This window comes from Salvelinus fontinalis, chromosome 22 (assembly GCF_029448725.1).
Source record: "Salvelinus fontinalis isolate EN_2023a chromosome 22, ASM2944872v1, whole genome shotgun sequence".
Taxonomy (NCBI): Eukaryota; Metazoa; Chordata; class Actinopteri; order Salmoniformes; family Salmonidae; genus Salvelinus; species Salvelinus fontinalis.
In genome coordinates, this window is record NC_074686.1 from 21,504,250 (window position 1) to 21,516,909 (window position 12,660).

At 45.1% G+C, this 12,660-nt stretch overlaps 1 protein-coding gene across 1 annotated transcript; it reads left to right on the forward strand.

Moving 5' to 3' along the window:
• LOC129820383 (putative nuclease HARBI1) lies at positions 1-3,877 on the forward strand. The gene is made up of 4 exons (XM_055877452.1): positions 1-2,002; positions 2,100-2,290; positions 2,708-2,884; positions 2,994-3,877. The coding sequence occupies exons 1-4, from the start codon at positions 1,810-1,812 to the stop codon at positions 2,997-2,999; spliced, it is 567 nt and encodes a 188-aa protein (XP_055733427.1). The 5' UTR covers positions 1-1,809; the 3' UTR covers positions 3,000-3,877.
• Positions 3,878-12,660: the final 8,783 nt, after the last annotated feature.

Below are 12,660 nucleotides of genomic sequence, written 5' to 3' on the forward strand. Positions count from 1 at the left end.
TGTGATGTCTTCACTATTATTCTACAATGTAGTAAAAGTAAAGAATAATTTCATAGTGCTTATATTAAGCAAACCAGGCAGCACAATTGTCTTTCTTTTTCAAATTTACGAATAGCCAGGGGCACACTACAACAGTCAGAGATCATTTACAAATTAAGCATTTGTGTTTAATGAGTCCTTCAGATCAGAGGCAGTAAATGTCTGAATTGGGCCATTTTCTTGTCCTGCTAAGCATTCAAAATATAGCAAGTATTTTTGGGTGTGAGGGAAAATGTATGGAGTAAAAAAAGTGCATTATTTTCTTTAGGAATGTAGTGAAGTAATAGTAAAAGTTGTAAAAAATATAAATAGTAAAGTACAGATGCCCCAAAAAACAACTTAAGTGGTACTTTACACCACTGACAAGGAGGTATAGATCCTTTCACACACTGACAAACTAATACATATGTAGATATGCAAGTACATTCAGTAAAATAACAGCTGTAGGCTGCTCACTTGTTCACACTGTTTATTAAAACTCACTCATGGACACATGAGACAAAGGGTGTATAGTCTATCTACCGGTAAGCCAGTGGAGAAGGGCTGAGAGGAGCTGTGTTGATACCTAATCGGTCTGGCTCCCCCAGGGCGGCCTGGGAGGATGCGTAGCTAATCCACCAAAGAAGAAAGTGTCTGTGATCTACTTGGTCCCCCGAGGAACCTGCACTTGTCCTGTCATCACTTTCCTTCGCTGCAGATCAAGAACTTAACGCTGATTCTACTTACCCTTTTTCTTGTTCCTCAAATAGTACTTCCTGTATGGTTGCCAAGTCAGTCACAAGGAGTTGGATCATTGATTATGTGGCCATTTTATTTGATTACACCTAGTCCTATTGATTGTAGCTCATTGAAAAGTGTAAACCATTGGATTTTGTTGAGAAAGATTAAAGCTCATTGGGAACAGGGGTCTTTGATTAGGATGTCAGTTTTAAGTACTATCCACAACAGTCTATTTGATTTTGTTTGTTTAAAACGTTTTGGGGAGGCTACCATTACCACAAGCATAATGGGATGGGATATTGGGATAGTGACCTAGGGCCTCATTTATAAAACAGACTTACGGTCAATTCTGATCTTAAGTTTGACTTACGCAGAAAACCACATAAGTAGTTATTTATAAAACCTTACTTTGACGTGGAAATGATCTTATCTCTACGCAAAGTCCCGACGTAAGTGATTTTCCTGCTGGTTATGTAGGGGTATTGCAGTTTGGGACGCATCTGAGTCCAAGCATGTGGGAACTTTGCATTAGCTTTACGAACAATTTGTTAGGAATGATCAATTAAAAGGTGTGAGGAATTAATTGCCAGAAGCAAAGTGTTTTGAATTAAAAACAGGATGCGATGTTCTATAAATAGTGTGTCAAATTAGAAAAAAGTAACCATGGCTATTCTTGCATTATAGAAGGGGGAGAGTTTTAGAAGGGAGAGAGTTTCCCGAGACCGGAATTACTTTTTTTGCACATGACGATCCATGGCTTATAAATCGCTATTGTCTCCCAAGCAATGTTCTGTTAGATTTGTGCTTGGATTTAGCCCCTAATCTGGAAAGGAAGACACGGGTATGGCATGATTACAGCGTATCTGTCCAAGTACTGTCCACTTTGGGATTCCTCTCTACTGGGACACTCCAGAGGGAAATGAGTGACAGGTCGGGTATATCACAGCCATCATTCAGCCGCATCCTGCCTACACGCATTGTCCACGAGATACGTTCATTTCCCATTTACAGGCGCGTCAAAGCCGAGTTTGTTCGCTTGTTTAATTTCCCATGACAGCATTACATATTGCCTTACACGCACCGTCTGTAGCTGAACATGTATATGTTAACAGGAAGAATTTCCATTCATTGAATGTTCAGATCATCTGCGATGCCCATATGCAGTTATGCTCGAAGTGGCCAGGGTCTACGCAGGACTCATTCATTCTGCGCCACAGCAGAGTAGGCCTGCGTCTAGAAGCTGGTGAGAGTGGCGCTGGTTGGCTTCTCAGAGTTTTTTTCACTGTATAATAGCCTATTAACCGTGCAAATATAATGTAACAACGGTTTTACCCTATTAGGTGACCGGGGCTATCAACTGAAAGCGTGGCTTCTCACTCCCTCTGCAGAACCCCGAACAACAGAGGAAATGTGCTATAATTTGGCGCATGGCAGAACAAGGTCGGTGGTGGAGGGCACCATCGGACTGCTGAAGGGCAGTAGGCGTTGCCTTGCTGCATCAGGTGGAAAGCTCCTCTACAAGCCAGAGAAGGTAACTTCATTTAATAAAAATAAAAATACAAAACTTAAATTTAGTTTTAAAATGGTCAACTTAAAGCAACATATACCAACATTTTATATTTAGCATTTTATTGAAATTGCACACCCAAAGGTTCTGGCCAAAAAGCTGAGAGCAGTTTTTAATTTGGCCCTATGGTTCCTGAGATGTCCCCTTGAAGCTTGTTCATTTTGTAGCAATCCTGTTGTAAAAGAATGGAATCAGCTCATTCCTTTAGTTTCCACTAGCATTGCAACAAAATGCGAACAGATTAAGGGGACATCTCAGTAACTGTAGTGCCCATTAGTAGTGTAAGTTTGTTTGACAAGAACATTGGGGTGTGCAATTTCAAACCTAAATATAAAATGTTGGCCTGTTTTAAGAATGAATGGTTTTCCTCCCCAATCAAAGGTGACACGCATAATACTGGCATGTGGTATGCTCCACAACATAGCCCTGAGGCATGGTATTGAAATGGATGCAGAGATTAGAATGGACCCCCAAGAGCCTCCTAACCCACCACCAAATGGAGCACCTGCCCCGGCTGATGCAGTGAGGAGGAGGCGGCAGCTCATGCTGAGATTGGTGGTAAGAAACAGAATGCCAGACAATATACAAAGGTTTTTTATTCACATATTCTTCCGAGTTCAGTCACAATCTGCCCATCCAATGTGTTCAACTCGTTCTGGGTTTGCAGGACTGAGGCGGTCAACGTGTGGATGCAGGACTGAGGCGGTCAACGTGTGAATGCAGGACTGAGGCGGTCAACGTGTGGATGCAGGACTGAGGCGGTCAACATGTGGATGCAGGACTGAGGCGGTCAACATGTGGATGCAGGACTGAGGCGGTCAACATGTGGATGCAGGACTGAGGCGGTCAACATGTGGATGCAGGACTGAGGCGGTCAACATGTGGATGCAGGACTGAGGCGGTCAACATGTGGATGCAGGACTGAGGCGGTCAACGTGTGAATGCAGGACTGAGGCGGTCAACGTGTGGATGCAGGACTGAGGCGGTCAACATGTGGATGCAGGACTGAGGCGGTCAACATGTGGATGCAGGACTGAGGCGGTCAACATGGGGATGCAGGACTGAGGCGGTCAACGTGTGGATGCAGGACTGAGGCGGTCAACGTGTGGATGCAGGACTGAGGCGGTCAACGTGTGGATGCAGGACTGAGGCGGTCAACGTGTGGATGCAGGACTGAGGCGGTCAACGTGTGGATGCAGGACTGAGGCGGTCAACGTGTGGATGCAGGACTGAGGCGGTCAACGTGTGGATGCAGGCGTGGGTGGACCCTCGACACCTGTGGCCAAACCTTGCTCCTCACTCCTGGCACCTGCTGATTTGGGAACCCTCCCTGGGTGGAGGGGGCACACTCACCCAGCGCACGGGCTGCAACAAAGCTTCCTCGTTTCTATGTGAATAAAATACATCAGCGCATGTCTTGTATATTAAGTTACTGACAACCAAGTTTCACATCCTCTTAATTTCTTACCGTGATCCGGTGATGCAGCCCTGGGGGTTTCGCGCCAACTTCACCGTTTCCAATGTTACTGCTAAACAATGTAAAAGTTGGGATTAAACCACATGAAAAATAGAATAAACTCACCTTTTTTTAAACGTTCACTGTCGCCGTTGGAGCATGTGCTAGTGTATGTGCTGGTCCATTAGGGAGAGCTCCGGCGTGCCAGGCCCCCCTGCTGTTGCCTTAATGCTGAGGTTATGTATGGCTATTATATTTTCCCTTGCAGTTTAAGGTCAGACCATTTCTTTTTCACATCAGACACAGTTCTGTCTTGCTGCCCCACCTCGTTCACTGCAGCGGCGACACACTCCCAAGCTACCTGTTTGGCTTTGTTTGTCAACCCACTATTTAGTCCACCGAATAATACGTGTTGCCTGTCTTCAATCTCCTCTACCATCGCCGTGATCTCGTCTTCCAAAAAGTTAGCTTTTCTCTTTTGGTCCACGGCTATTCCTGACTAAACCCTCATTTGTGCTAGCATTCTGTAAAGGGAAATCGCTGATTGTAAACCACGTTCACAATGTATCCCTGGCTGTGTCTACTCATGACACTTACATGTTACTCCTGCTATCATAATACAAAGATCGCATTGAAAGACAGGTTGCATTGAAACACAATCCGACCGCAATGCGACTTTTGTGCATCTAGACCTGTCTTTTCAATGCGATCTTCGTATTCTGATAGAAGTCGCATGTAAGTGTCAAGTGTAGACACAGCCAGGGAGGCATTGTGAGCAGATTTCTTAGTTTGGACACAATCAGGCTACCGAAAGCACATACAATTGGGCGGCGTCATCAGCCCTCTGCTCACAAGTCTCCAGAAAATGTGCGTTTTGGGAGTTAGAGGCAAACGTAGGTGTAGAAGCATTACGTGTTAGGAACTCCATGATCAGAACTTCATGATCAGAATACAAAAGCTGCATGAACTGTCAAGTCTAGATACGGCCTGTTTGTGTACTAAACATGTGAAGAGCAAGGGGATTTTCAGGTGAACAAAAAGGATCGTTGATAATATCAATGAAAAATCTATCCGGTTTATTACAAGTTTCAACAGCGAGACATCTCCAGAACAAAAGCAGAGAGAATGTCTAATGGACCTTCTCTGAGAAGTCCCTTCTATATTAACCACACAGCACAGAATGTTCTGTAAACACCAGCCTGAGAGGTTTGTATGAAGTCACAACCTCCGCTGCTACAGAATGGAACAGTGTCACAGATACATTAAGGTCCTTCAACCAATTCGGTGGCTTTTGAGATGTGTAACTTTGTGGTTTTTGTTGATTTTACATGTACAAAAAAAAAGAAGTTTTCCCATTTTGAGGTTAAAAAAAAGATTATACTAAGTGCCATATAAAGTAAGAGGGATGACCGTAGAAGGGGTTGTGCGTAACAGGGTTAATGATTTAATCTTAAATCAGGAAGCTTGTGGGCAACAGGGATGGCAATTGAATGCAGGCGTAATTTCTTTTTGCGTTTCTAGCCTGTCTGTCTATGGATAACAGGGCTGACGGCTTCCGCTCAGTTTTCCACCGCGAAACACCAGAAAATAGTAGAACCAGCCCACCTTCCTTCACACTATGATTTCACTGTTAGATTTTCAATGTTTCTTTTGAAACAAATATTTTAAAAGGAATAGTTTACCCATATTAAGTCGATAGTTTACTTCACATAACACAATGACCTTGAAATGAGGGACATACAGAATATAAATGAATCACTAATCACATGAAAAAAATTATGAAATATAATTAGGACTTTGATGGTGAACATTTGGGGTTAAGTGGGTTGTAATCGTCCAAGAAGTCACAGAGGGTGGGCACTTTAGCAAGTTTTTATTCATATACAAATCTGATTTATTGAATTATTCGTGTGGTCCATATTATATGGCAGTTCATTGAAAATAATAGGCTTTTTAAAATGAAGTATTAGTGCGCGATGTCTACTTAAAATATCAACGGGACGCAAAGGGCACTCATTTTGTGGCACGACCCATTATCAGTGTGACCTCGGCCCAGCCTGCCGTTAAACTTTAACCATAACATTCAACACTGGCAGACATTTGATACTGGCAGCTAAATAGGAACATCAGTACTAAGTTACAACAGATAATTATAGATCAAAAAGACAAATAATGAATCAAATCATTTCTCATTACAAGCATCATCGAAGACGGTGATGACAAATAACTGAGGCTCGCTGCCAGACACTCTGGTGTATTGATTATTCATCTACAAGCTTTGTACTGTTAGAAAACTCAACCTTTAGCATTAGTGCTGGACAGGGTATGGGGTATTAATGCCAAATGAGAGAGAGAGATGAAGAGTAGCCATTCACTCCCTGCTATCTGATGGGGGTAATTGGCTAGTACAGACACAGCATCACTGCAGACTCCTGCTGAGCCCCCTACCGTATATCTTAATTGTACAGTAACCCTATATAGGTAGACATGGGGGTTAGGGTTAGTCGAAATCATACACATGTACTGTAGACCAGGAGGATCAGCTCACGTCCATGACGACCAAAGTATCAAACGGCATTTGGGTTCTCTGTGCCCACTGTCGATACCAGTGTCCAGTTGTCATTTCAGCTGTTTGTGATGCCCTGCTGCCTGTCCTACTGGTTAGTCCAACAGTAGTCTCAGCTTGGCAACTCTCCTAACACTCATAACAGTGACGACAGTCAGTGAAAGCAAAAGCATTTTATAAAATCTCAATACTGTCTCATGCCTGCCGTGTTTTCTTTCAGCTCCAACAATAATGACTATTTCTGAGGTCCCCTTTTCATTCACAGTAAATACCTAAATGGAAGCTGACACTTGATATGCCCAGTCTATATTAACGCAGGAAACCAAGAGCTGAACTTTTCCTCTATAATATGTATCATGTTGGTTGTGTGGTGTGGTACCAGGGAGGGCATTAATTCTTGTCAATAGGGGGGCGCTGTTTTCACTTTGGAAAAAATCGTGCCCAAATTAAACTGCCTCGTACTCTATTCTAGATCGTACAATATGCATATTAGTATTACTATTGGATAGAAAACACTCTCAAGTTTCTAAAACTGTTTGAATTATATCTGTGAGTAAAACAGAACTCATTTTGCAGCAAACTTCCATACAGGAAGTGAAAAATCTGAAAACTATGCTCTGTTCCAGGGCCTGCCTATTCAATTGCCTTATATTTATCGATATGCATGCACTTCATACGCCTTCCACTAGATGTCAACAGGCAGTGGAAGGTGGAAGGGGGTGTCTAGCTTGATCTGAGGCCGAACAAGAGCTTTTGGAGTGACAGGTCTGGAATTTCTTTGTCTTCTCTAGCGCGCGAAGTACGTCGACATTGGCTTCTGAAAAGCGTTCGGTATACACGGCGGATATCTCCGGCTCTGTTTTTATTTGATACATATTAGAAAAACATCAAGTAGGTTTTTTCAACCGAGTTTCATCAGTTTATTCAACGTTTATTGGGACTTTTGGAGTTTTCCTTTCTTTGCGTCGAGAGAAACTGGGAACGTCATCAACATTGGCTAGCATTGTGGTACGAATTCGACAGGAGAAAAGGACATTCTAAAACCAAACAACGATTTATCCTCGACCTAGGACTCCTTGTACAAGATTCTGATGGAAGCTCAACAAAAGTAAGAACAATTTATGATGTTATTTCGTATTTCTGTGGAAAATGTTATTTCTATTCTCTGCCGTTTTGGCGGGCGCTGTCTCGCAATAACGCAAGCTGTTTGTTATGGTAAAGTTATATAAAAAAATCTAACACGGCGGTTGCATTAAGAACCAGTGTATCTTTCATTTGCCATACAAGTATTTTTATGTAAAGTTTATGATGAGTTCTTTGGTCAGATTAGGTGAGTGTCCAAAATAGCTCCGGACATTCTGGTGAATCGATGCTACATATTCACAATGTATAACCACGGTCTGCAGCTCTAAATATGCACATTTTCGAACAAAACATAAGAGTATTGTATAACCTGATGTTATAAGACTGTCATCTGATGAAGTTGGTCAAGGTTAGTGATTCATTTTATATCTTTTGCTGGTTTTTGCGAATGCTATCTATGCGGTGAATAAATGCGGTTGTGTGTTTGGCTATTGTGGTAAGCTAATATAATGCTATATTGTGTTTTCGCTGTAAAACACTTAAAACATCGGAAATATTGGCTGGATTCAGAAGATGTTTATCTTTCATTTGCTGTACACCATGTATTTTTCATAAATGCTTTATGATGAGTATTTAGGTAATTCACGTTGCTCTCTGTAATTATTATGGGTGCTTTGGTGATATTTTTGATGGTAGCTGCAATGTAAAACTATGATTTATACCTCAAATATGCACATTTTCGAACAAAACATACATTTATTGTATAACTTGTTATAAGACTGTCATCTGATGAAGTTGTTTCTTGGTTAGTGACTAATTATATCTATATTTGTGGAAGTGTTACATCCGGTTTGGAGCGAGCGGTCGCATTTGCATTCGCTCTGCAGGTAGTATAACTTTTCATTTCATTTTCATTACATTTCATTACATTTCATTATAGTACAACGGTTTAATTTGTCTAACCTTAGCAATTTCTTCTTAGCTAGCTACTTAGCCGTCTGTGTATAAAAGATAATTGCGTAATTATCGTATTCCGTCGTCTATCGTAGTCCACACTGCTATCTGCCCAGCAGCTAGCAAACGTCCACCGTCTACCGAATAGTAGTATAAACTTTTCATTACATTTCATTATAGTACAACGGTCTGATTTTCATTTTCACTACAGTACAACGGTTTGATTTGTTTGATCTTAGCTAGCTACATAGCCGTCTTTGCATCAAACATAATTGTGTAGTTATTGAGGTTCGCCAGCCAGCTATTTTCGCCCTAACGTAACGCAACGTAGCCAACACTGCTAGCTAGCCAGCTTGCCACCGAATAGCAGCATTGTAGAAACGAGTGCATTACAACGGAACGACTTGATCAGTGTAGTGTTGGCTGACTACACAGTTGTCTTTGCTATCTTTGATTTGTATTTGTTCGATCTTAGCTAGCTACTTAGCTGGCTACATAGCCGTCTTTGTATCGGTGATAATTGTGTAGTTATCAAGGTTCGCTGAGGTTCGCTAGCCAGGTATTCTCGCCCTAACGTAACGTAACGTAGTCAACCCTGCTAGCTAGCCAGCTAGCCACCGATTAGCAGCACTGTAGAAACGATTGCATTACAACGGAACGACTTGACTTGTGTAGTGTTAGCTAGCTACATAGTTTTCTTTGCTATCTTTTTATCTAAGATAATTGTGTAGCTTTGAGTAATTATCGGTTAGCTAGCCAGCTATTTTTCGCCTGCCGCGCTGCCGTCCTCCTACCTAGCCAACACTGCTAGCTAGCCAACTTCTACCGAATAGCAGCACTGTAGAAACTTACATTACAACGGAACGACTTGATTAGCGTAGTGTTAGCTAGTTGTCTTTGCTGTCCTTGTATCCATGATAATTGTGTAGTTTAGAGAACTTTAGTGAAATTGTCGAGGTTACCTAGCCAGCTTCACCTTCAACAACGTAGCCACTGCTAGCCAGGCTACTTCACCAGCCAGCAGTACTATATCATTTTAGTCAATAAGATCTTGTATTTTATTTTTATTTTTTTGCAACGTAAGCTTAACTTTCTGAACATTCGAGACGTGTAGCCCACTTGTCATTCTAATCTCCTTTGCATTAGCGTAGCCTCTTCTGTAGCCTGTCAACCATGTGTCTGTCTATCCCTGTTCTCTCCTCTCTGCACAGACCATACAAACGCTTCACACCGCGTGGCCGCGCCCACCCTAACCTGGTGGTCCCAGCCCGCACGACCCACGTGGAGTTCCAGGTCTCCGGTAGCCTCTGGAACTGCCGATCTGCGGCCAACAAGGCAGAGCTCATCTCAGCCTATGCGTCCCTCCAGTCCCTCGACTTCCTGGCACTGACGGAAACATGGCTCACCACAGATAACACTGCTACTCCTACTGCTCTCTCTTCGTCTGCCCACGTGTTCTCGCACACCCCGAGACCTTCTGGTCAGCGGGGTGGTGGCACCGGGATCCTCATCTCTCCCAAGTGGTCATTCTCTCTTTCTCCCCTTACCCATCTGTCTATCGCCTCCTTTGAATTCCATGCTGTCACAGTTACCAGCCCTTTCAAGCTTAACATCCTTATCATTTATCGCCCTCCAGGTTCCCTTGGAGAGTTCATCAATGAGCTTGATGCCTTGATAAGCTCCTTTCCTGAGGACGGCTCACCTCTCACAGTTCTGGGTGACTTTAACCTCCCCATGTCTACCTTTGACTCATTCCTCTCTGCCTCCTTCTTTCCACTCCTCTCCTCTTTTGACCTCACCCTCTCTCCTTCCCCCCCTACTCACAAGGCAGGCAATATGCTTGACCTCATCTTTACTAGATGCTGTTCTTCCACTAACCTCATTGCAACTCCCCTCCAAGTCTCCGACCACTACCTTGTATCCTTTTCCCTCTCGCTCTCATCCAACACTTCCCACACTGCCCCTACTCGGATGGTATCGCGCCGTCCCAACCTCCGCTCTCTCTCCCCCGCTACTCTCTCCTCTTCCATCCTATCATCTCTTCCCTCTGCCCAAACCTTCTCCAACCTATCTCCTGATTCTGCCTCCTCAACCCTCCTCTCCTCCCTTTCTGCATCCTTTGACTCTCTATGTCCCCTATCCTCCAGGCCGGCTCGGTCCTCCCCTCCCGCTCCGTGGCTCGACGACTCATTGCGAGCTCACAGAACAGGGCTCCGGGCAGCCGAGCGGAAATGGAGGAAAACTCGCCTCCCTGCGGACCTGGCATCCTTTCACTCCCTCCTCTCTACATTTTCCTCTTCTGTCTCTGCTGCTAAAGCCACTTTCTACCACTCTAAATTCCAAGCATCTGCCTCTAACCCTAGGAAGCTCTTTGCCACCTTCTCCTCCCTCCTGAATCCTCCTCCCCCTCCCCCCCCCCCTCCTCCCTCTCTGCAGACGACTTCGTCAACCATTTTGAAAAGAAGGTCGACGACATCCGATCCTCGTTTGCTAAGTCAAACGACACCGCTGGTTCTGCTCACACTGCCCAACCCTGTGCTTTGACCTCTTTCTCCCCTCTCTCTCCAGATGAAATCTCGCGTCTTGTGACGGCCGGCCGCCCAACAACCTGCCCGCTTGACCCTATCCCCTCCTCTCTTCTCCAGACCATTTCCGGAGACCTTCTACCTTACCTCACCTCGCTCATCAACTCATCCTTGACCGCTGGCTACGTCCCTTCCGTCTTCAAGAGAGCGAGAGTTGCACCCCTTCTGAAAAAACCTACACTCGATCCCTCCGATGTCAACAACTACAGACCAGTATCCCTTCTTTCTTTTCTCTCCAAAACTCTTGAACGTGCCGTCCTTGGCCAGCTCTCCTGCTATCTCTCTCAGAATGACCTTCTTGATCCAAATCAGTCAGGTTTCAAGACTAGTCACTCAACTGAGACTGCTCTTCTCTGTATCACGGAGGCGCTCCGCACTGCTAAAGCTAACTCTCTCTCCTCTGCTCTCATCCTTCTAGACCTATCGGCTGCCTTCGATACTGTGAACCATCAGATCCTCCTCTCCACCCTCTCCGAGTTGGGCATCTCCGGCGCGGCCCACGCTTGGATTGCGTCCTACCTGACAGGTCGCTCCTACCAGGTGGCGTGGCGAGAATCTGTCTCCTCACCACGCGCTCTCACCACTGGTGTCCCCCAGGGCTCTGTTCTAGGCCCTCTCCTATTCTCGCTATACACCAAGTCACTTGGCTCTGTCATAACCTCACATGGTCTCTCCTATCATTGCTATGCAGACGACACACAATTAATCTTCTCCTTTCCCCCTTCTGATGACCAGGTGGCGAATCGCATCTCTGCATGTCTGGCAGACATATCAGTGTGGATGACGGATCACCACCTCAAGCTGAACCTCGGCAAGACGGAGCTGCTCTTCCTCCCGGGGAAGGACTGTCCGTTCCATGATCTCGCCATCACGGTTGACAACTCCATTGTGTCCTCCTCCCAGAGCGCTAAGAACCTTGGCGTGATCCTGGACAACACCCTGTCGTTCTCCACCAACATCAAGGCGGTGGCCCGTTCCTGTAGGTTCATGCTCTACAACATCCGCAGAGTACGACCCTGCCTCACACAGGAAGCGGCGCAGGTCCTAATCCAGGCACTTGTCATCTCCCGTCTGGATTACTGCAACTCGCTGTTGGCTGGGCTCCCTGCCTGTGCCATTAAACCCCTACAACTCATCCAGAACGCCGCAGCCCGTCTGGTGTTCAACCTTCCCAAGTTCTCTCACGTCACCCCGCTCCTCCGCTCTCTCCACTGGCTTCCAGTTGAAGCTCGCATCCGCTACAAGACCATGGTGCTTGCCTACGGAGCTGTGAGGGGAACGGCACCTCAGTACCTTCAGGCTCTGATCAGGCCCTACACCCAAACAAGGGCACTGCGTTCATCCACCTCTGGCCTGCTCGCCTCCCTACCACTGAGGAAGTACAGTTCCCGCTCAGCCCAGTCAAAACTGTTCGCTGCTCTGGCACCCCAATGGTGGAACAAACTCCCTCACGACGCCAGGACAGCGGAGTCAATCACCACCTTCCGGAGACACCTGAAACCCCACCTCTTCAAGGAATACCTAGGATAAAGCAATCCTTCTGCCCCCCCCCCCCCCCTTAAAAGATCTAGATGCACTATTGTAAAGTGGCTGTTCCACTGGATGTCATAAGGTGAATGCACCAATTTGTAAGTCGCTCTGGATAAGAGCGTCTGCTAAATGACTTAAATGTAAATGTAAATGTATATTT

What these genes read in the sequence shown, in the direction of transcription:
- LOC129820383 (XM_055877452.1), top strand. Translation starts at nt 1,810, where the DNA reads ATGACAGCATTACATATTGCCTTACACGCACCGTCTGTAGCTGAACAT. An exon ending in AGGCCTGCGTCTAGAAGCTG is followed by an intron (nt 2,003 to 2,099) that starts GTGAGAGTGGCG and finishes TTACCCTATTAG; the next exon opens with GTGACCGGGGCTATCAACTG. An exon ending in TCCTCTACAAGCCAGAGAAG is followed by an intron (nt 2,291 to 2,707) that starts GTAACTTCATTT and finishes CCCCAATCAAAG; the next exon opens with GTGACACGCATAATACTGGC.